This window comes from Heterodontus francisci, chromosome 30 (genome assembly GCF_036365525.1).
Source record: "Heterodontus francisci isolate sHetFra1 chromosome 30, sHetFra1.hap1, whole genome shotgun sequence".
Taxonomy (NCBI): Eukaryota; Metazoa; Chordata; class Chondrichthyes; order Heterodontiformes; family Heterodontidae; genus Heterodontus; species Heterodontus francisci.
In genome coordinates, this window is record NC_090400.1 from 691,833 (window position 1) to 715,935 (window position 24,103).

Consider the following 24,103-nt stretch of genomic DNA (forward strand, 5'->3'; position numbering starts at 1 on the left):
ATTACCATCAAACCAGGAGACCAACCCTGGTTCAATGAAGAGTGCAGGAGGGCATGCCAGGAGCAGCACCAGGTGTCAACCTGGTGAAGCTACAATCCGGGACTACCTGCATGCCAAACTGCATAAGCAGCATGCAATAGTCAGCTAAGCAATCCCATACCAACGGATCATATCTAAGCTCTGCAGTCCTGCCACATCCAGTCGTGAATGGTGGTGGACAATTAAACAACTAACTGGAGGAGGTGGCTCCACCAACATCCCCATCCCCAATGATGGGGGAGCCCAGCACATCAGTGCAAAAGATAAGGCAGAAGCATTTGCAACAATCTTCAGCCAGAAGTGCCGAGCTGAAGATCCATCTCGGCCCCCTCCTGAAGTCCCCAGAATTACAGATGCAAGACTTCAGCCAATTCGATTCACTCCGCGTGATATCAAGAAACGACTGAAGGTACTGGATGCTGCAAAGGCTATGGGTCCTGACAATATTCCGGCAATAGTGCTGAAGACCTGTGCTCCAGAACTTGCCGCGCCCCGAGCCAAGCTGTTCCAGTATAGCTGCAACACTGGCATCTACCCGGCAATGTGAAAAATTGCCTAGGTATATCCTGTACACAAAAAGCAGGACAAGTCCAACCCAGCCAATTACCGCCCCTGTCAGTCTACTCTCAATCATCAATAAAGTGATGGAAGGTGTCATAAGCAAGTGCTGCTTGATGGCACTGTTGATCAATAATCTGCTCAGTGATGCTCAGTTTGGGTTCCACCAGGGCCACTCAGCTCCTGACCTCATTACAGCCTTGGTTCAAACATGGACAAAAGAGCTGAACTCAAGAGGCGAGGTGAGAGTGACTGCCCTTGACATCAAGGCAGCACTTGACCAAGTACGGCATCAAGGAGCCCCAGCAAAACTGGAGTCAATGGGAATCAGGGGGAAAACACTCTGCTGGTTGGAGTCATGCCTAGCGCAAAGGAAGATGGCTGTGGCTGTTGGAAGTCAATCATCTGAGCTCTAGGACATCATTGCAGGAGTTCCTCAGGGTCGTGTCCTAGGCCCAACCATTTTCAGCTGCTTCATCAATGACCTTCCTTCAATCATAAGGTCAGAAGTGGGGATGTTCGTTGATGATTGCACAATGTTCAGCACCATTCGCGACTCCTCAAATACTGAAGCAGTCCGTGTAGAAATGCAGCAAGACCTGGACAATATCCAGGCTTGGGCTGATAAGTGGCAAGTAACATTTGCACCACACAAGTGCCAGGCAATGACCATCTCCAACAAGAGAGAATCTAACCATCTCCCCTTGACATTCAATGGCATTACCATCGCTGAATCCCCCACTATCAACATCCTAGGGAATACCATTGACCAGAAACTGAACTGGAGTAGCCATATAAATACCGTGGCTATAAGAGCAGGTCAGAGGCTAGGAATCCTGCGGCGAGTAACTTACCTCCTGACTCCCCAAAGCCTGTCCACCATCTACAAGGCACAAGTCAGGAGTGTGATGGAATACTCTCCACTTGCCTGGATGGGTGCAGCTCCAACAACACTCAAGAAGCTCGACTCCACTCAGAACAAAGCAGCCTGCTTGATTGGCACACCATCCACAAACATTCACTCCCTCCACCATCGATGCACAGTGGCAGCAGTGTGTACCATCTACAAGATGGACTGCAGCAACTCGCCAAGGTTCCTTCAACAGCACCTTCCAAATCCACGAACTGTACCACCTCTAAGGACAAGAGCAGCAGATGCATGGGAACATCACCACCTGCAAGTTCCCCTCCAAGTCACACACCATCCTGACTTGGAATTATATCGCTGTTCCTTCACTGTCACTGGGTCAAAATCCTGGAACTCCCTTCCTAACAGCACTGTGGGTGTATCTACCTCTCATGGGCTGCAGTGGTTCAAGAAGGCAGCTCACCACCACCTTCTCAAGGGCAATTAGGGATGGGCAATAAATGCTGGCAAAGCCATTGACGCCCACATCCCATGAATGAATTAAAAAAAGGATGCTGGGAAGATGTTCTCCTAGTTGGGGAGTCTAGAATTCGGGGTCACAGTCTCAAGATAGGGGTCGGCTATTTAGGATGAGGAGAAATTTCTTCACTCAGAGGTTGTGAATCTTTGGAATTCTCTACCCTAGAGCACTCTGGATGCTCAGTCGCTGTGTATGTTCTGGACAGAGATCAACAGTTCTTTTTTTAATATTAAGGGAAGCAAGGGAGATGGGGAATTGCATGGGAAGGTGCAGATGTGGTAGATGACCAGCCACAATCTTACTGAATTATGGAGCAGACTCGAAGGGTCGAATGGCCACTCCTGTTCCTATTTGTTTTCTTCTTAGAAGAAGTGGTGCAGTGGTTAGCATCGCAGCCTCACAGCTCCAGGGACCCGGGTTCAATTCTGGGTACTGCCTGTGCGGAGTTTGCAAGTTCTCCCTGTGTCTGCGTGGGTTTTCGCCGGGTGCTCCGGTTTCCTCCCACCGCCAAAGACTTGCAGGTGGTAGGTAAATTGGCTGTTGTAAATTCCCTCTAGTGTAGGTAGGTGGTAGGGAATATAGGATTACTGTATGGTTTGTATAAATGGGTGGTTCTTGGTCGGCACAGACTCAGTGGGCCCAAGGGCCTGTTTCAGTGCTGTATCTCTAAACAAAATAACAAAAAATAAAAAAGATTCACCATGATCTTTTCAAGGACAACTAGGGATGGACAATAAATGCTGGCCTAGCCATTGACGCCAACATCCTGAGAATGAATTAAAATAAACCTTACCAACGTGCCTAACTCAGTTTTCTTTTCTTCCGAAACCCTGGCTGCAAGTGATATTGCTGCCACGCGTCGGGGCTGTGTGATGGCAATGACACCTTGTCGCTCGATGCTGGCTTCATACAAATACTGAGGAATCTGCGTTGTCTTCCCGGAACCTGTCTCACCTTGAAAAAAACATAATGAGCAGAAGATTTATACTCTTGGTCAGCCTTCTCATCATCTGGGCCTTGTGCCCAGTTATGCCTGCCCAAACTCATTGCCATCGAGACCCTCAGAGCCAGTAGATCAAGGAGCCCTTCCTCCTATTGGTATAGGCTAGATTTGAATCAAGATCCCAAGAGAGGAGCATTCCAACACACTGTGCCAAAACCATCTACATTGAGAGATTTGAAACAAATTTTTAATATGTTTACCAAAGACGCTTATGATTTTTAAGAGTAATACAGTGCATAACAGCAATGTATTGAAGTGAAACACTCATACTGACAGCCTGACCACAATTGTGGTAATGTCTTGGAATGGTGTTCAACCATGATTCATATGATGTTCTAAATCCACTTATTTTACAGCTTCCCTCTTTGCCTCATTTGATGCTTGTGTTGAATGGATGTTATTTCAGTTGTAATTATACTGCCACTTTCTCATCAGTGTCATATTGCAAAATCGGCACGCTAACTCAGAAGTCAGGTCCCAAACTAATTCTTAAACACAAAGTTAAGCTGCCATACAGGAAGCTACTTGAGATCGCTCAGACTTCAAACCAGGTACAGTATAATAACGACTTCAGGAGGTAAGCTTTTAAAAGTGTTCAGGTAGTCCGTTGCCTTTTCAACGTTATGAGAAAGAGAATTCTGCTACCTTCAATTTTTTGTTAAAAATTTGGTGGTATAGAAATGGAGCTCCATGCAGCAGACAAGTAGCAGCATGCAAGTTGCAGGCCAGTGCAGCTGCAGACCTGCTGGCTGCACTTTGCAGACCACCACTCTGGTCTCACACCAGTAATGGGGAGAACTGCACTACTATAGCACCTTTCATATCCCTGTTAGCACTTCACATCAGCACTTGGCATCAGGTGACAGGACCGTATCTCCAACACAGAAGTCCTCGAGGCGGCCAACATCCCCAGCTTGTACACACTACTGAGTCAGCGGCGCTTGAGATGGCTTGGCCATGTGAGCCGCATGGAAGATGGCAGGATCCCCAAAGACACATTGTACAGCGAGCTCGTCACTGGTATGAGACCCACCGGCCGTCCACGTCTCCACTTTAAAGACGTCTGCAAACGCGACATGAAGCCCTGTGACATTGATCACAAGTCGTGGGAGTCAGTTGCCAGTGATCGCCAGAGCTGGCGGGCAGCCATAAAGGCGGGGCTAAAGTGTTAAAGTGTGGCGAGTCGAAGAGACTTAGCAGTTGGCAGGAAAAAAGACAGAAGCACAAGGGGAGAGCCAACTGTGCATCAGCCCCGACAAACATTGGATAGACATATGGATGAAAATGGAATAGTGTAGGTCAGATGGTTTCACAGGTCGGCGCAACATCGAGGGCCGAAGGGCCTGTACTGCGCTGTAATGTTCTAAAAAACAATTTTTTCTGCAGCACCTGTGGAAGAGTCTGTCACTCTAGAATTGGCCTTTATAGCCACTCGAGGCGCTGCTCCACAAACCACTGACCACCTCCAGGCGCTTACCCATTGTCTCTCGAAACAAGGAGGCCAAAGAAGAAGAAGCACTTCACAGCTTAATTGCTACTGCTTTGTAGGTAAATGTGCAGCCAATTTGTGCACAGTGAGATTAATTACTCAGTCTTGTTTTACTAGTGTTTTTCTCTCTTCACAGATTCTGACTGTCCTGCTGAGTATTTCCAGCATTTTCTGTTTTTATTTCTGGTTTTACTTGTATTGGTTACGAGCAAAATATTGATCAGGACATTGAGACACATTCCCCGTTCTTCTTCAATAAAGTGTTATGGGATCAGTTATGGCCATCTGAACATCTCACGCAAAAGCTAGCACTTGATAAAACATCACCCCTTTTCTCCTCAGGATGTAGCTATGCTGGCAAGGGTGTAGTATTTGTCCCAAGCTGGTAGTGACATTTTCCTCAGACCGTTGTAGTCTTTATTGTGATGGCATCCCACAATTGTGTTAGGTAGGGAATTTAGGTAGCTTGATAGGCCACTTCAAAAGGTAAGAGTCAACCACGTAGTGTTTGACTGGAGTAACACGTAGTCTAGATCGGGTAGGGACGGAAGGCTCCTTTCTTTATCACAATATAACACAAGAAGCATGAGATGTTAAAATGTATGCAAAAAATATCACTGGAGCAAAAGGACAGGGTATGGTCTGTTGCTCAAATATGACTTCTATACACAAATGCACATGGCAAGGAGGAAAAAGCTCAAATTCAGGTAAAATGGTGTTGCATACTGGTCATCACTGAGGCCTGGTTACAAGCTGGGCATGACTGGGAGATAATTATTCCAGGTTATAAGGTCTTGAGAAAGGACAGGGAAATAGGAAAAGGAGGAGTGACAATATTGATAAAATACACCATTACAGCATTAGAAAGAGTCATAGAGTTATACAGCACAGAAACATGCCCTTCAGCCCATCGTGTCTGTGCCGGCCATCAAGCACCTAACTATTCTAATCCCATTTTCCAGCACTTGGCCCGTAGCCTTGTATGCTATGACATTTCAAGTGCTTTTCTAAATACTTCTTAAATGTTGTGAGGGTTCCTGCCTCTACCACCTCTTCAGGCAGTGTGTTCCAGATTCCAACCACCCTCTGGGTGAAAACAAATGTCCTCAAATCCCCTCTAAACCTCCTGCACCCTAGCTTAAATCTATGCTCCCTGGTTATTGACCCCTCCGCTAAGGGAAAAACTTTCTTCCTATCTAACCTACCAATGGATGTGATTGCATTGGAGGGGATGCAGACGCGATTCACCAGGATGTTGCCTGGGATGGAACATTTAAGCTATGAAGAGAGGTGGATAGGCTTGGGTTATTTTCACTGGAGCAGAGAAGACTGATGGGTGACCTGATCGAGGTGTACAAGATTATGAGGGGCATGGACAGGTTGGATAGGGAGCAGTTTAAGGTGAGGGGTGGGAGGTTTAAGGGAGATTTGAGGAAGAACTTTTTTTACCCAGAGGGTGGTGGCGGTCTGGAATGCCCTGCCTGGGAGGGTGGTAGATGCAGGTTGCCTCACATCCTGTAAAAAAGTACCTGGATGAGCACTTGGCACGTCATAACATTCAAGGCTATGGACCAAGTGCTGGCAAATGGGATTAGGTAGACAGGTCAGGTGTTTTAATGTATCGGTGCAGACTCGATGGGCCGAAGGGCCTCTTCTGCACTGTATTATTCTGTGAATTCTGTGGCAAGTCATTCATCTCCTGACTCCCCGAAGTCTGTCCATCATCTACAAGGCACAGGTCAGGAGTGTGATGGAATATTCTCCACTTGCCTGGATGGGTGCAGCTTCAACAACTCAGCCTTCTGTGCTCTAAGGAAAATAGCCCCAGACGTTTCAGTCTCTCTTCATAGCTGAAATGCTCCAGCCCAAGGCAACATCCTGGTGAATCTCCGCTGCACTCTCACCAGTGCAATCACATCTTTCCTATAGTGTGGTGCCCAGAACTGTACACAGCACTCGAGCTTTGGCCTAACTAGCGTTTTATACAGCTCCATCATAACCTTCCTGTTTTTATATTCAATGTTTCGGCTAATAAATAATCCCTTATGCTTTCCTAACCACCTTATCTACCTGTGCTGCTGTTTTCAGTGATCTATGGACAAGAACACTGAGGTCACTCTGACCCTCTGTACTTCCGAGGGTCCGACCATCCATTGTATATTCCCTTGCCTTGTTAGTCCTCCCAAAATGCATCACCTCACACTTCTTAGGATTAAATTCCATTTGCCACAGCTCTGCCCATCTTACCAGCCCATCCATATCGTCCTGTAATCTAAGGCTGTCCTCCTCACTATTTACGACACCACCAATTTTCGTGTCATCTGCGAACTTACTGATCATACCTCCTATATTCACATCTAAATCATTAATGTACACTACAAACAGCAAGGGTCCCAGCACCGATCCCTGCGGTACACCACTGGTCACAGGCTTCCACTCGCAAAAACAACCCTCGACCATCACCCTCTGCCTCCTGCCACTAAGCCAATTTTGGATCCAATTTGCCAAATTGCCCTGGATCCCATGGGCTCTTACCTTCCTAACCAATCTCCCATGCGGTACCTTGTCAAAAACCTTACTGAAGTCCATATAGACTACATCGACTGCTTTACCCTCATCTACACATTTCATCACCGCCTCAAAAAATTCAATCAAGTTAGTCAGACACGATCTCCCCCTGACAAAGCCATGCTGACTATCCCTGATTAATCCCTGCCTCTCCGAGTGGAGATTAATCCTGTCCCTCAGAATTTTTTCCAATATTTTCCCTACCACTGATGTTAGACTCACTGGCCTGTAATTACCTGGTTTATCTCTGCTACCCTTCTTGAATAATGGCACCACATTCGCTGCCCTCCAATCCTCTGGTACCTCTCCAGTGGCCAGAGGGAATTTGAAAATTTGTGCCAGAGACCCTGCAATCTCCTCCCTTGCCTCACATAACAGCCTGGGATACATCTCATCTGGGCCTGAGGATTTATCCACTTTTAAGCCCGCTAAAACTGCTAATACTTCCTCCCTTTCAGTGCTAATATGTTCAAGTATATTACAGTCCCCCTCCCTGGTCTCCACATCTACTTCGTCCTTCTCCATAGTGAACACAGAAGAAAAGTAATCATTTAAAACCTTACCTATGTCCTCTGGCTCCACACACAGATTGCCACTTTGGTCCCTAATAGGCCCTACTCTTTCCCTGGTTATCCTCTTGCCCTTAATATACTTAGAAAACACCTCAGAATTTTCCTTTATCTTGCCCACCAGTGCTTTTTTATGTCCCCTTTTCGCTCTCCTGATTACTTTTTTAAGTACCCCCTTACACTTTCTATACTTCTCCAGTGCCTCCACTGTTTTCAGCACTCATAAGCCTCCTTTTTTTTCCTGATCCAATCCTCTATATTCCTTGACATCCAGAGTTTCATGGACCTGTTGGTCCTACACTTCACCTTAATGGGTACATGTTGGCTTTGAATGACTCTCCCATTGATCTGATGTCAACCTTTCTACAAGTAGCAGCTCCCAGTCCACTTTGGCCTGATCCTGTTTTATCATCTTAAAATCGGCCTTCCCCCAATTCAGTACCTTTATTTTCAGTCCATCTTTGTCCTTTTCCATAACTACCTTAAATCTTATAGAGTTATGGTCACTATCCCTGAAATGACACTGACACTTCTACCACTTGTCCGGCTTCATTCCCTAAGATTAGGTCCAGTACTGTCCCTTCTCTTTTAGGACTTTCTACGTACTGGCTTAAAAAGCTCTCCTGTATGCATTTTAAGAATTCCACCCCCTTTAAGCCTTTTGCACTAAGACTATCCCAGTTGATATTGGGAAAGTTGAAATCCCCGACTAATATTACCCTATTATTTTTACACCTTTCTGAGATTTGCCTACATATCTGCTCCTCTATCTCTCCCTGACTGTTTGGTGGCCTGTAGTACACTCCCAGCCAAGTGATTGCCCCCTTTTTGTTTTTAAGTTCTACCCATATGGCCTCATTTGAGGAACCTTCTAAGATATAAGGCACAGACCCGGTGGGCCGAAGGGCCTGTTTCAGTGCTGTATCTCTAATCATATCATCCCTCCTTACAGCAGTAATTGACTCCTTGATCAACAGTGCTTTTACACCCTCCCCTGTCACGCCTGAAGATTCTATACCCTGGAATATTGAGCTGCCAGTCCTGCCCCTCCCTCAACCATGTCTCTGTGACAGCAATAATATCATAATCCCATGTGCTAATCAATGCCCTCAATTCATCTGCCTTACTAGTAAGACTCCTTGCATTAAAATAGATGCAATCCAGCATTGCATTTTTCACTTGTGCCTTAACAGGTCTATATTTGCTCTTCCTTCCAGACTGACTCATTTTCTCTTCTATATTTGACTGTGCATCACCCCCTACTGTAACTCCACTGTGTATCCCATCCCCCTGCCAAATTAGTTTAAATCCCCCTCAACAACACTAGCAAACCTCCCAGTATGGATGTTGGTCCCGTTCCGGTTCAGGTGCAACCCGTCCAACTTGTACAGGTCCCACCTTCGCCAGAAAGAGACCCAGTGACCAGGAAACTAAAGCCTTCCTTCCTGCACCACCTCCTCAGCCATGCATTCATCTGCTCTATCCTCCTATTCCTATACTCACTAGCACATGGCACTGGGAGTAATCCAGAGATTACAATCTTAGAGGTCCTGCTTTTTAATCTGCTACCTGGCTCCCTAAATTCTTGTTGCAGGGCCTCATCCCTCTTTCTACCTATGTCGTTGGTACAATGTGTACCACGACCTCTGATTGTTCACCCTCTTCCTTCAGAATGTCCTGCAGCTGCTCAGAGACATCCTTGACCCTAGCACCAGGGAGGCAACATACCATCCTGGAGTCTTGTTTACAGCCACAGAAACACCTGTCTGTTCCCCTTACGATTGAACCCCCCATCAGTATGGCTCTCCCACTCTTTTTCATCCCCTCCTGAGCAGCAGAGCCCTCCATGGTACCACGAACTTGGCTGTTGCTGCTTTTCCCTGGGGGCCATCCCCCCCCCCCCACCAACAGTATCCAAGCAGTATCCAAAGAGGGAATATCAGTAAAAGTGAGCAGACAGTAGAAACTCATCAGGTAGAATGGAGGAATAGAAAAGGATGCAAGACTTTGGTGGGAGTTCTTTATGGACCTCCAGAGAGCTGGATGCATAAATGGAGAGATTAGAAAAGCTTGTTGCATAAGCAGAGCAGTTATAATGGGAGACTTCAATTTTCATACAGTCTGTGGGAAGCAGAACAATCGAGTACCAAAGGCAGCAAATTCCTTGATTGCATTCGGGACAGTTTTCTGGAACAATACGTCTTTGACCTAATGCAATCAGTTACTGTCAGGAGTGGCTCAGATGGCTGTGGCCGCAGAAGTTGCAGGTTCAAGTCCCACTACACGACTTGAGCACAACAATTTAGGCTGACACTTCAGTGCAATACTGAGGGAGTGCTGCATTATCGGAGGTGCCATTTTCAGATGAGAGTTTAACTGAAGACCCCCTGTCCTCTCAGGTGGACATAAAGGATCTTATGGGACTATTTCGAAGAAGAGCACGGGAGTTCTCCCCAGGGTCCTGGTCAATATTTATCCCTCAATCAACATCACAAAAAGAGCTAATCTGGTCATCATCAGTTTGTGGGAGCTTCTGATGCACAAACTGACTTCATTTCCTACAACAGTGCCTACACTTTTTTTTCATTCATTCATGGGATGTGAGTATCACTGGCTAGGCCAGCATTTATTGACCACCCCTAATTGCCCTCGAGAAGGTGGTGGTGAGCTGCCTTCTAGAACCGCTGCAGTCCATGTGGAGTTGGTACACCCACAGTGCTGTTAGGAAGGGAGTTCCAGGAATTTGATCCAGCGACAGTGAAGGAATGGCGATATAGTTCCAAGTCAGGATGGTGTGTGGCTTGGAGGGGAACTTGCAGGTGGGGTGTTCCCATGCACAGTGGTAAGAGTTCGCAGGTTTGGAAGGTGCTGTCGAAGGAGCCTTGGTGCATTGCTGCAGTGTATTTTGTAGATGGTACACACTGCTGTCACTGTGTGTTGGTGGTGGAGGGAGTGAATGTTTGTGGATGGGGTGCCAATCAAGCAGGCTGCTTTGTCCTGGATGCTGTTGAGCTTCTTGAGTGCTGTTGGAGCTGCACCCATCCAGGCAAGTGGAGAGCATTCCATCACACTCCTGACTTGTGGCTTGTAGATGGTGGACAGGCTTTGGGCAGTCAGGAGGTGAGTTACTCATCATAAACCAAAGTTTTAAATTTCCTAGCCTCTGACCTGCTCATGTAGCTATGGTATTTATGGCTGCGTTTACTGACAACGCAACCACTAGTGGCGCTGCACTGGTACATGCGCAAATGCAGCCTGTGCCACTAAAACGTCAGTCTGCGACGCCCAGGCAGCTGCCTGGACTAAAGATGGCGCTGCTCAAATAATCACACACAGGCAATGCAAACATATGGCAGCACACAATGGCTAGAGAGCTGAGCAGCGAGCGAACGGGCGGGGGAGTGGGAGAGCTTCCCACCCCCGTCCCACTCTCTCCCCGCTCCCACCCCCACTCCCCGGTTTTTACTCCGCTTCCCCCCCACCCCCACTCTCTCCCCACTTCCCCGCGTGACGCAATGACGTCAACTGTGCATGTGTCAACCAGTCCTGGCATTGCAGAACGCAGCGCATGCACAAAGAGCAGGAGCCCAGTTGCGCATGTGCGTAGCCTGATGACGTCAACAGACAGCTGCATTGTCAAGAATCACTTTGGGTATTTATATGGCCACTCCAGTTCAGTTTCTGGTCAATGGTAACCCCCAGGATGTTGATAGTGGGGGATTCAGCGATTGTAATTCCATTTAAGGTCAAGAGGAGATGGTTAGATTCTCTCTTGTTGGACCTGGTCATTGCCTGGCACTTGTGTGGTGTGAATGATATTTGCCACTTACCAGCCTAAGCCTGGATATTTCTACATGGACTGCTTCAGTATCTGAGGAGTTGCGAATGGTGAACGTTGTGCAATCAGCGAACATCCCCAATTCTGACCTTATGATTGAAGGAAGGTCATTGATGAAGCAGCTGAAGATGGTTGGGCCTAGGACACTACCCTGAGAAGCTCCTGCAGTGATGTCCTGGAGCTCAGATGATTGACCTGCAAAAACCACAACCATCTTCCTTTACGCTAGGTATGACTCCAACCAGCGGAGAGTTTTCCCCAATTCCCATTGACTCCAGTTTTGCTAGGGCTCCTTGATGCCATACTCGGTCAAATGCTGCCTTGATATCAAGGGCAGTCACTCTCACCTCACCTCGAGTTCAACTCTTTTGTCTATGTTTGAACCAAGGCTGCAATGAGGTCAGGAGCTGCGTGACCTTGGCGGAACCCAAACTGAGCATCACTAAGCAGGTTATTGCTAAGCAAGTGCTGCTTGATAGCACTGTCGACGACACCTTCCATCACTTTACTGATGATTGAGAGTAGACTGATGGAGTGGTGGCTGGCTGGGTTGGACTTGTCCTGCTTTTTGTGTACAGGACATACTTGGGCAGATGCCAGTGTTGTAGCTGCACTGTAACAGCTAGGCTATGGGCACGGCAAGTTCTGGAGCACAGGTCTTCAGGACTATTGCCGGAATGTTATCAGAGCTAATAGCCTTTGCAGTATCCAGTGCAGTATCCTTCAATCGTTTCTTGATATCACACGAAGTGAATGGAATTGGCTGAAGGCTCGCATCTGTGATGCTGGGGACGTCAGGAGAAGGCAGAGATGGCTCATCCACTTCAAAAGTACTTCATTGGCTGCAAACGCTTCAGGTTGTCTTGTGGTCGTGAAAGGTACTATAGACAGCAAGTCTTTCTTTTCAACAAGACAACAAGCCATCTTAGATGGAGTAATGAGTAGTGAGCCTGAATTAGTCAACAATTTAATGGTAAGGGAACGTTTAGCTAACAATGACTATAATATGATATAACTCAATATTAGATTTGAGAGGGAGAAGGGTGAGTTATAAACCAAGGTTTCAAATTTCAGCAAGGCTGACTTTGGAGGGACGAAGCAGGAATTGACAATAGACTCAGCAGAATGAGTAACAGATAAAACTACCAATGAACAGTGGGAGAGGTTCAAAGAAATATTTGTTACAATACAAGATCTGTACATACTTTTAAAGGGCAAGAGCTCTACTTGTATAATTAAACAACCTTGGTCAACACGAATATAAAACTAACAGAAAGACTTATACGAATGCAAAAAACAGAGATCCTGCAGATTTGTAAGATTTAAAGAACAGCAAAAGACTACAAAGTAGCAAGAGTTGCAAAAACGAATGAGAAAAATCTTGAAGATTATCAAGGACAACCCCTAAAGGTTTTTACAAATAGAAGAGAAAGAAGGCAACTAAGAATAATGCGGGCGGATCCCTTGAAGACATATGCAGTTGAGACAGTAATTGAAAATAAGGAAATGGCAGATTTACTGAATCTTTCCTTTTTTTCACTTTTCAGAGTAGAGGATGAGGATGACGTATAAGAGATACAAGGAACATTACAAATAATTCAAGGGAAGGAACTTATTAGACACAATACAAGTAAAATAATGGTGATGGAGAAAATAGAGACTAAAAATAAAATCACCAGAACCCTATCCTTGGTGAACAGTGATGCAAAGCACTAATTTATTACCTCAGCCAGGCCTTATCCCTCCACCAATAAATCTCCATTTAAGTTCCTAACCATCTCCACAGCTCCTCTGACGACCCTTTTACTGTTAATATGTCAAGAGAAGACCTTTGGAGAGCCACATAGGAAATAGGATGAGTAGGCCATTCGGCCCCTTGTGCCTGCTCCTATATTCAACTAGATCATGGCTGATCCTTTCATCTCAACATCATTTTCTCGCACTATCCCCATATCGCTTGACATCTTTAATACCCAAAAAGCTAACGCTCTCGGTCTTCAAAATGCACAATGACTGAGCCTCCACCGCCCTCTGGGGTAGAGAATTCCAAAGATTCACCAACCTCTGAGTGAAGAAATTCCTCCTCATCTCAGTCCTAAATGGTCTAGCTCATATCCTGAGACTGTGTCTCCTGGTTCTAGACCTCACCCCAAGTCAGGGGAAACATCCTTCCTGCATCTACCCTGTTCAGCCCTCTTAAGAATTTTGCAAATGCGACACCCTTGTTATTTATGTTTTTATTTATTTAGAGATACAGCACTGAAACAGGCTCTTCGGCCCACCGAGTCTGTGCTGACCAACAACCACCCATTTCTACTAATCCTATATTAATCCCATATTTCCTACTACCTGCAAGTCTTTGGCAGTGGGAGGAAACCGGAGCACCCAGCAGAAACCCACGCGGTCACAGGGAGAACTTGCAAACTCCACACAGGCAGTACCCAGAAGTGAACCCGGGTCGTTGGAGCTGTGAGGCTGCGGTGCTAACCACTGCGCCACTGTTGAAGGAAGGGTGTAAGAACATTCCTGGTAACAACAGTCCGGTCAGTGGTGGGCAAGGTTTTAGAAACAATAATCAGAAAAAAAAAATCAACAGGCACTTGGAGAGGTTTCAGTTAATCAAGGAGACCCAGCACGGTTTTATAAAAGGCAGATTGTGTTAAACTAATCTAATTGAATTTTTTGACGTAACAGAGAAGGTTGATGAAGGGAATGTAATGGATGTTGTTCATATGGAATTTAAGAAAGCATTTGACGAAGGCTGATAACAAAACTGAGATTCATGGAACAGGAGGCTCAGTATCAACTTAGATTAAAAATTGGCTTAAGGACAGAAAACAGCTAGTAGTGGTAAATGGCTGTTTTCCAGATTAGAGGATGGCAGACAGTGGTGTTCCCCTGACTGTAAAAGCTTCTGTAGATATGTGAAGAGAAAAAGATTAGTGAAGACAAATGTGGGTCCCTCACAGTCAGAAACAGGGGAATTTATAATGGGGTACAAAGAAATGGCAGAACAATTAAATACATACTTTGTTTCTGTCTTCACTAAGGAGGACACAAATTACCTCCCAGAAATGTTGGGGAACATAGGGTCTAGTGAGAAGGAGGAACTGTATGAAATCAGTATTAGTAGGGAAATGGTGTTCGTGAATTTGGTGGGATTGAAGGCCAATAAATCCCCAGGGCCTGATAATCAACATCCCAGAGAACTTAAGGAAGTGGCCCTTGAAATAGTAGATGCATTGCTGGTCATTTTTCAAAATTCTATAGGCTCTGGAACAGTTCCAACTGATTGGAGGGTAGCTAATGAAACCCCACTATTTAAAAAAGGAGGCAGTCGCGAAAATGCTACAGTCCATTATAAAAGATGTAATAGCAGACCACTTGGAAAACAATGACATGATCGGAAAAAGTCAACATGGATTTAGGAAAGGGAAATCATGCTTGACAAATCTACTGGAATTTTTTGAGAATGTAAGTAGTAGAATAGATAAGGGAGAACCAGTGGATGTGGTGTATTTGGACTTTCAGAAAGCTTTCGATAAGGTCCCACATAAGAGATTAGCGTGCAAAATTAAAGCACGTGGGATTGGGTGTAAAGTATGGATAGAGAACTGGTTGGCAGACAGGAAACAAAGAGAATTGGATCAGGAAAAAAAAGGAGGCTTATGGCAGATTCGGAGCGCTGAAAACAACGGAGGCACTAGAGGAGTATAGAAAGTGTAGGGGGGTACTAAAAAAAGTAATCAGGAGAGCGAAGAAGGGACATGAAAAACACTGGCGGGCAAGATAAAGGAAAATCCCAAGGCATTTTATAAGTATATTAAGGGCAAGAGGATAACCAGGGAAAGAGTAAGGCCCATTGGGGACCAAAGTGGCAATCTGTGTGTGGAGCCGGAGGACATAGATGAGATTTTAAATGATTACTTTGCATCTGCGTTCACTATGGAGAAGGGCAATGTAGGTGGAGAGATCAGGGAGGGGGACTGTGATATACTTGAACACATTAGCATTGAAAGGGAGGAAGTATTAGCAGTTTAAGCGGGCTTAAAAGTGGATAAATCCCCAGGCCCAGATGAGATGCATCCCAGGCTGTTATGTGAGGCAAGGGAGGAGATAGCAGGGGCTTGGACACAAATTTTCACATCCTCTCTGGACACAGGAGAGCTACCAGAGGACTGGAGAACTGTGAATGTGGTGCCATTATTCAAGAAGGGTAGCAGGGATAAACCAGGTAATTACAGGCCAGTGAGTCTAACATCAGTGGTTGGGAAAATATTGGAAAAAATTCTGAGGGACAGGATTAATCTCCACTCGGAGAGGCAGGGATTAATCAGAGATAGTCAGCTTGGCTTTGTCAGGGGGAGATCATGTCTGACTAACTTGATTTAATTTTTCGAGGCGGTGACTAGAAGTGTATATGAGGGTAAAGCTGTTGATGTAGTCGACATGGACTTCAGTAAGGCTTTTGATAAGGTACCGCATGGGAGTTTGGTTAAGAAGGTAAGAGCCCATGGGATCCAGGGCAATTTGGCAAAGTGGATCCAAAATTGGCTTAGTGGCAGGAGGCAGAGGGTGATGGTTGAGGATTATTTATGCGAGTGGAAGCCAGTGACCAGTGGTGTACCGCAGGGATCGGTGCTGGGACCCTTGCTGTTTGTAGTGTACATTAATGATTTAGACGTGAATATAGGAGGCATGATAAGTAAGTCCACAGATGACATGAAATATGGTGCTGTCGTAAATAGTAAAGAGGAAAGTCTTAGATTACAGGATGATATAGATGGGCGGAGCAGTGGCAAATGGAATTGAATCCTGAGAAGTGTGAGGTGATGCATTTTGGGAGGACTAACAAGGCAAGGGAATATACAATGGATGGTAGGACCCTAGGAAATACAGAGGGTCAGAGGGACCTTGGTGTACTTGTCCGTAGATCACTGAAGGCAGCAGCACAGGTAGATAAGGTGGTTAGGAAGGCATATGGAATACTTGCCTTTATCAGCCAAGTCATAGAATATAAGAGCAGGGAGGTTCTGATGGAGCTGTATAAAACGCGATTTACATCACAGTTGGAGTACTGTATACAGTTCTGGGCACCACACTATAGGAAGGATGTGATTGCACTGGAGAGAGTGCAGAGGAGATTCACCAGGATGTTGCCTGGGCTGGAGCATTTCAGCCATGAAGAGAGATTGAAAAGTCTGGGGTTATTTTCCTTAGAGCACAGAAGGCTGAGGGGGAACATGAGTGAGGCATACAAAATTATGAGGGGCATTGGTAGGTTAGATAGGAAGAAACTTTTTCCCTTAGCGGAGGGGTCAATAATCAGAAGACATAGATTTAAGGTAAGGGGCAGGAGGTTTAGAGGGGATTTGAGGAAAAGTTTTTTCAACCAGAGGGTGGTCAGAATCTGGAACGCGCTGGCTGAAGAGGTGGTAGAGGCAGGAATCCTCACAACATTTAAGAAGTATTTAGAAGAGCACTTGTAACACCATAGCATACAAGGCTACGGGCCAAGTGCTGGAAAATGAGATTAGAATAGTTAGGTGCTTGAAGGGCCTGTTTCTGTGCTGTATAACTCTATGACTAAAGAGTAGGAATAAACCGGTCTTTTTCCGAGTGGCAAGCAGTGACTACTAGGGTACCGCAGGGATCAGTGCTAGGACCCCAGCTATTCACAACATATACTAATGATATAGACGAGGGAATTAAATGTAATATTATCCAAGTTTGCAGATGACACAAAGCTGGGTGGGAGTGTGAGCTATGAGGAGGATGCAGAGAAGCTCCAGGGTGATTTGGACAGGTTGAGTGAGTGGGAAAATACATGGCAGATGCAGTATCATGTGGATAAATGTGAGGTTATCCACTTTGGTGGCGAAAACAGAAAGGCAGATTATCAGAATGGCGATAGATTGGGAAAGGGGGAGGTGCAGTGAGACCTGGGTGTCCTTGTGCACCAGTCGCTGAAAGTAAGCATGCAGTTGAGAAGGCAAATAGTATGTTGGCCTTCATAGCGAGAAGATTTGAGTACAGGAGCAAGGATGTCTTGCTGCAATTATACAAGGCTTTGGTGAGACCACATCTGGAGTATTGTGTGCAGTTTTAGTCTCCTTATCTGAGGAAGGATGTTCTTGCTATGGAGGGAGTGCAGCGAAGGCTCACCAGACTCATTGCTGGGATGGCAGGACTGACATATGAAGAGAGATTGGGTCGATTCGGCTTGTATTCGCTAGAGTTGAGAAGAATGAGAGGGGATCTCACAGAAACCTACAAAATTCTAACAGGACTGGACAGACTAGATGCAGGAAGGATGTTCACAATGGCAGAGGAGTCCAGGACCTAGGGGTCACAATCTAAGGATAAAGGGTAAGCCATTTAGGACTGAAATGAGTAGCGGTTTCTTCTCCCAGAGTGTGGTGAACCTGTGGAATTCTTTATCACAGAAAGCAGTTGACGTCAAATCATTAAATATACTCAAGAAAGAGTTAGATATAGTTCTTGGGGCTAAAGGAATCAAGGGATACGGGGAGAAAGCAGGAAGAGGGTACTGAGTTTGGACGATCAGCCATGATCATATTGAATGGTGGTGTAGGCTCAAAGGGCCGAATGGCCTACTCCTGCTCCTATTTTCTATGTTTCCCCAAGGCTCAGTGCTCGGACCACTGCTTTGTTTGCTATATATAAATGACTTGGATATTGGAACACAGAGAAAAATTTCAAAAGTTGTCAGTGTTACCAAACTTGGAGGTGTGGCAAACAGTGAGAATGATACCCATCAACTGCAAGAGGACATTGGTAGGCTAGCAGAATGGGGAGACAAGTAGCAGATGGAATTTAATGCAGGGAAGTATGAGATGATGTACTTTGGCAGAACAGATAGGGAGAGGCAATACAGACTTAATGGCATAGTTTGAAAGAGCGTGAAGGGACAGAGGGACCTGGGGATGCATGTGCATCGATCTTTGAAGATGCACGACACAGAGTAGTTAGCAAAGCATATGAGATCTTGGGCTTAATAAATAGAGATACTGAGTACAAAAGCAGGAAAGCTATGCTGAACCTTTATAAAGCTCTGGTTAGACCACAACTAGAGTATGGCGTCCAGTTCTAGTCACCACATTTTATGTGAGGGTCTAGATGTGAGGGTCCTTGAGTGGGTGCAGAGGAAATTTACCAGAATGGTTCCAGGGATGAGAGATTTTAACTACAAGGTTAGGTTGGAGCAGCTGGGATGTTCTCCTCGGAGCAAAGGAGAGTGAGGGGAGATTTGATAGAGGGGTACAAGATTATGACAGGTTTAGATAAGGTAGACAAAGAAAAAATGTTTTTTATTTCAGATTGTATTTCCAGTTTTTTCCCCTTTGTCTACCTTTATTTGAGATTATTGCATTTCCACTACCCCCCCACCAAGTTATTTGTTTATATTTCAAAATATTACAGATTTTGCATTTAAAAGAAATTCAAAAACTGCAGAGACTATGTACCTTGAATGACAGATCACTTTCTCTCGCTCTAGGGCAGCTGCCTTCCAATCACAGTCATTTATAGCACAAAAGGAGGCCATTTGGCCCATTGAGTTAATGCCACCCCTCCACAGAGCTATTCAGTCAGTCCCACTCCCTCACTTGATCCCCTTAGCCCTGCAGGTCTGTTTCTTTCAAGTGGCCATCCGATTTCCTTTTGAAATCATTTACTGTCTTCGCTTCCACCACTCTCATGAGCAGCGAGTTCCAGGTCATTCCCACCCGCTGCGTAAAAAAGTTCTTCCTCACATTTCCCTGCATCCCTTGCCCAAAACCCTCAATCTGTGTCCCCCTTGTCCTCGTATCATCAGTGAATGGGAACAGTTTTTCCTTGTCTAACTTAGCTAAGACTGTCATAATCTTGGACATTTCTATTCAATCTCCCCTCAATCGTCTTTGTTCCAAGGAGAAGAACTCATCATACGCCATTGCATCACATGGTTACATGCTGACGTTATCATCTCATACAGGTATTGCAAGTAATTAGGAAAGCTAATAGAATGTTATGATTTATTGAGAGAGGATTTGAATACAAAGGTAGGAGGTTATGCTTCAGATATACAGGGCATTGGTGAGACTACATCTGGAGTACTATGTACAGTATTAGTCTCCTTATTTAAGGAAAGATGTAAATGGTTGAAAGCAGTTCAGAGGCTTACTAAACTAATACCTGGAATGGGCGGGTTGTCTTATGAAGAAAGATGGGACAGGCTGGGCTTGTATCTGCTGGAGTTTAGGAGAGTCAGAGGCGACTTGATTGAAACAAATAAGATTCTGAGGAGTCTTGACAGGATGGATATGGAGATGATGTTTCCTTTTGCGGGAGAATCGAGAACCAGGGTCACTGTTTAAAAATAAGTCGTCCATTTAAGACAGAGATGAGGAGAAATCTTTTCTCTCAGAGGGTCATGAGTCTTTGGAATTCTCTTCCTCAAAAGGCAGTGGAAGCAGAGTCTTTGAATATTTTTAAGGTGGAGGTTGACAGATTCTTGACAAACAAGGGGGCGAAAGGTTATCGGGGGTAGGCGGAAATGTGGAGTTGAGGTTACAATCAGTTCAGCCATGATCTTGTTGAAAGGTGGAGCAGTCTCAAGAGTGGTCGCCTCCTGCTCCTAATTCGTATGTTTGTATGTACCTATAGTTGGGGTTTGGAGAGGGGTCTCAGTACCTATAGATGGGAGTGAGGGTAGGGGGTTCAGTTCCTATAGCTGGGGTGCGGATGGAAGGTCAGTACCTATAGCTGGGAGTGGGGGGGTGGGGGTCAGTGCCTACAATCGGGGGTGGGGGGGGGTCAGTGCCTACAATCGGGGGTGGGGGTCAGTGCCTACAATCGGGGGTGGGGGGGGGGGTCAGTGCCTACAATCAGGGGTGGGGGTCAGTGCCTACAATCGGGGGGGTCAGTACCTATAGCTGGGAGTGGGGGGCGGGGGGGTCAGTACCTATAGCTGGGAGTGGGGGGCGGGGGGGTCAGTACCTATAGCTGGGAGTGGGGGGCGGGGGGGTCAGTACCTATAGCTGGGAGTGGGGGGTGGGGGGGGGGGGGGGGTCAGTACCTATGATAATGGCCGTCTCCAGTTGCCGCAACTGTCGGATGAGTTTGTCCCGAGCCCGGTAGATGGGCAGCTCTCTCCGCTCCCGCTCCTGGGTGAACGCATGGTCCCGCCTTTGGCCACAAAGCGACAGCGCGGTTTTAAACTTCTTGGCCGGAGGAGGCCGGGGCTCCATGGGGCCACGGGCCGGTTGAAAGAGTCAAAGCCAGGCTCCACACACACACTCCGCGCCTTAACAGGGGGCAGCCATATTAACGGAAGCGGAAATACCCCGAGGGATGGAACGCCCAGGGAACTAAAGCAGTCGAATCAATGCAGGGATGAGAAACAAGAATGTCAAATTGTCCAGTAACATACTGCACTAACCCTTCATCAGCTGAGTAAGGCCTCTAGCAAATCCCCATAATAAAACCCTAGAAGGGGGATCAATACTATCTGTGGCAATGCCCACTCCGACTGCGAACCACAACACTTCAGGAACTGACTCTTGGTCCCACTCATCAGTGCAAAATGTCAGTCCTGGCTCAGTGGTAGCACACTCGCTCCTAAGGCAATCCAATGGTATGCTCCTGGATGTAGTGGATCCTGCTGACATGTGAATGATGAATGACTGCCAGTTTATGAGACTTGAGAAATAAAAACAAGAAATGCTGTAAATACTCAGCAGGTCTGGCAGCATCTGTGGAGAGAGAAGCAGAGTTAATGTTTCAAGTCAGTGACCCTTCATCAGAACTGCATGAAAGGTCAATGAGCTGAAACGTTAACTCTGCTTCTCTCTGCACAGATGCTGCCAGACCTGCTGAGTATTTCCAGCATTTCTTGTTTTTATTTCAGATTTCCAGCATCCGCAGTATTTTGCTTTTATTATCTGAGACTTCAGACCCTCAGAAATTTGGTTGATTATTAATTGCCCTCTGAAAAGGCCGAGCAAACCACTCAGTTGTATCAAACCGCTATTGAAAAGTCGAGTAAGAATAAAATCGGATGGACCACCTGGCATCAGCTAAAGCATCAGAAACAACAGACAGACACTGCCCAGTCAACCCTGCAAAGACCTCCTCAGAAACGTCTGAGGACCTGTGTGAAAATTGGGGCAGCTGTCCCACAGCCCAGTAAAGCAACAGCCTGACATAGTCATATTCACCGAATCACACTTTATAGCCAATGTCCCAGACTCCTCCATAACCATCACTGGGTATGACCTGTCCCACCAGCATGGTAGATCCACCAGACTTGGTGGTACAGTGGTATACAGTCAAAAAGGAGTAGCCCTCGGAGTCCTCAACATTGATTCCAAATCCCATGACGTTTTATGGCATTGGTTCAAACACAGGCAAGAAAACCATTTTGTTATTCATTCCTGGAATGTGGGAGTTGCTGGCAAGGCCAGCATCTGTTGCCCATCCCAAATTGCTCTTGAAAAAATGGTGGTGAGCTGCCTTCTTGACCACTGCAATCCATCTGGTGCGGGCACACGCACAGTGCTTTTAAGGAGGGAGTTCCAGTATTTTGATCCAGCGACAATGAATGGCGATATATTTCGAAGTCAGGACAGTGTGACTTGGAGGGGAACTTGCAGAATCACAGAATAATACAGTGCAGAAGAGGCCCTTCGGCCCATCGAGTCTGCACCGATGCATTAAAGACACCTGACCTGTCTACCTAATCCCATTTGCCAGCAATTCGCCCATAGCCTTGAATGTTATGACGTGCCAAGTGCTCATCCAGGTACCTTTTAAAGGATCAGAGGCAACCCGCCTCTACCACCCTCCCAGGCAGTGCATTCCAGACCGTCACCACCCTCTGGGTAAAAAGGTTCTTCCTCAAATCCCCCTTAAACCTCCCGTCCCTCACCTTAAACTTGTGTCCCCTCGTAACTGACCCTTCAACTAAGGGGAACAGCTGCTCCCTATCCACCCTGTCCATGCCCCTCATAATCTTGTACACCTCGATCAGGTCACCCCTCAGTCTTCTCTGCTCCAGAGAAAACAACCCAAGCCTATCCAACCTCTCTTCATAGCTTAAATGTTCCATCCCAGGCAACATCCTGGTGAATCGCCTCTGCACCCCCTCCAATGCAATCACATCCTTCCTATAAAGTGGCAACCAGAATTGCACACAGTACTCCAGCTGTGGCCTTAACAAAGTTCTATACAACTCCAACATGACCTCCCTGCTTTTGTAATCTATGCCTCGATTGATAAATGCAAGTGTCCCATATGCCTTTTTCACCACCCTATTAACCTGCCCTTCCGCCTTCAGAGATCTATGGACAAACACGCCAAGGTCCCTTTGTTCCTCGGAACTTCCCAGTATCAGGTCATTCATTGAATAATTCCGTGTCACATTACTCCTTACAAAGTGTATCACCTCACACTTTTCAGCGTTAAATTTCATCTGCCATTTCTCTGCCCATTTGACCATCCCGTCTATATCTTCCTGTAACCCAAGACACTCAACCTCACTGTTAACCACTCGGCCAATCTTTGTGTCATCCGCAAACTTACTGATCCTACCCCCCACATAAACTATGTCGTTTATATAAATGACAAACAATAGGGTACCCAGCAAACATGCCTGTGGTACGCCACTGGACACTGGCTTCCAGTCACTAAAACAGTCATCTGTCATCACTCTCTGTCTGCTACAGATAAGCCAATTTTGAATCCACCTTATCAAGATACCTTGTATCCCATGTGCATTTGCTTTCTTGATAGGTCTCCCATGTGGGACCTTGTCAAAGGCTTTGCTGAAATCCATGTAAACTACATCAACTGCACTACCCTCATCTACACACATGTTCACATGCTCAAAAAATTCAATCAAATTCGTTAGGCATGACCTCCCTCTGACAAAGCGATGCTGACTATTCCTCATCAAATTTTGCCTCTCCAAGTTGTGATAGATTCTCTCCTTCAGAATTTTCTCCAATAGTTTCCCTACCACTGACGTGAGACTCACTGGTCTGTACTTCCCTGGCTTATCTCTACAACCTTTCTTAAATAGTGGGACCACATTAGCTGTTCTCCAGTCCTCTGGCACTTCCCCCGTGGCCAGAGAGGAATTAAAAATTAGGGTCAGAGCCCCTGCAATCTCCACCCTTGCCTCCCACAGCATCCTGGGACACAAATCGTCCGGACCTGGAGATTTGTCCACTTTTAAGCCTTCCAAAACCTCCAATACCTAGTCACTCCCTATGACAATTTGCTCAAGAACCTCACTCTCTGAGTTCTATATCTACATCCGCATTCTCTTGGGTGAAGATAGATGTGAAGTTCAACACCCTACCAATGTCCTCTGGCTCCAGCCACAGATTTCCCCCTTGGTCCCTAATGGGTCCTACTCTTCCCACTGATGTACTTATAGAATATCTTGGGATTTTCCCTACTTTTACCAGCCAAAGCGTTCTCATATTCCCTCTTATTCCTAATTGCTTTCTTAAGCTCCATCCTACACTTTCTGTACTCCACTAATGCTTCCATTGATTTGCTCTCCTTGTATTTGCTAAAAGCCTCTCTTTTCCTTCTCATCCTACCCTGAATGTATCTGGTCATCCATGGTTCTCTGGGTTTGTT

The 24,103-nt window shown here is 46.0% G+C and overlaps 1 protein-coding gene across 1 annotated transcript in view; it reads right to left on the reverse strand.

Annotated features, from left to right (window-relative positions):
- dhx33 (DEAH (Asp-Glu-Ala-His) box polypeptide 33) overlaps positions 1–20,774 on the reverse strand; it is a 118,676-nt gene extending 97,902 nt beyond the window's left edge. Inside the window, exons 1-2 of the mRNA XM_068010013.1 lie at positions 20,532–20,774; positions 2,779–2,939 (exon numbers count right to left, since the gene is read on the reverse strand). Of these exons, the coding sequence (XP_067866114.1) occupies positions 2,779–2,939; positions 20,532–20,703 (333 nt within the window). The 5' untranslated portion in view covers positions 20,704–20,774. The remainder of the gene's footprint in view (positions 1–2,778; positions 2,940–20,531) is intronic.
- Between the last annotated feature and the right edge of the window lie 3,329 nt (positions 20,775–24,103).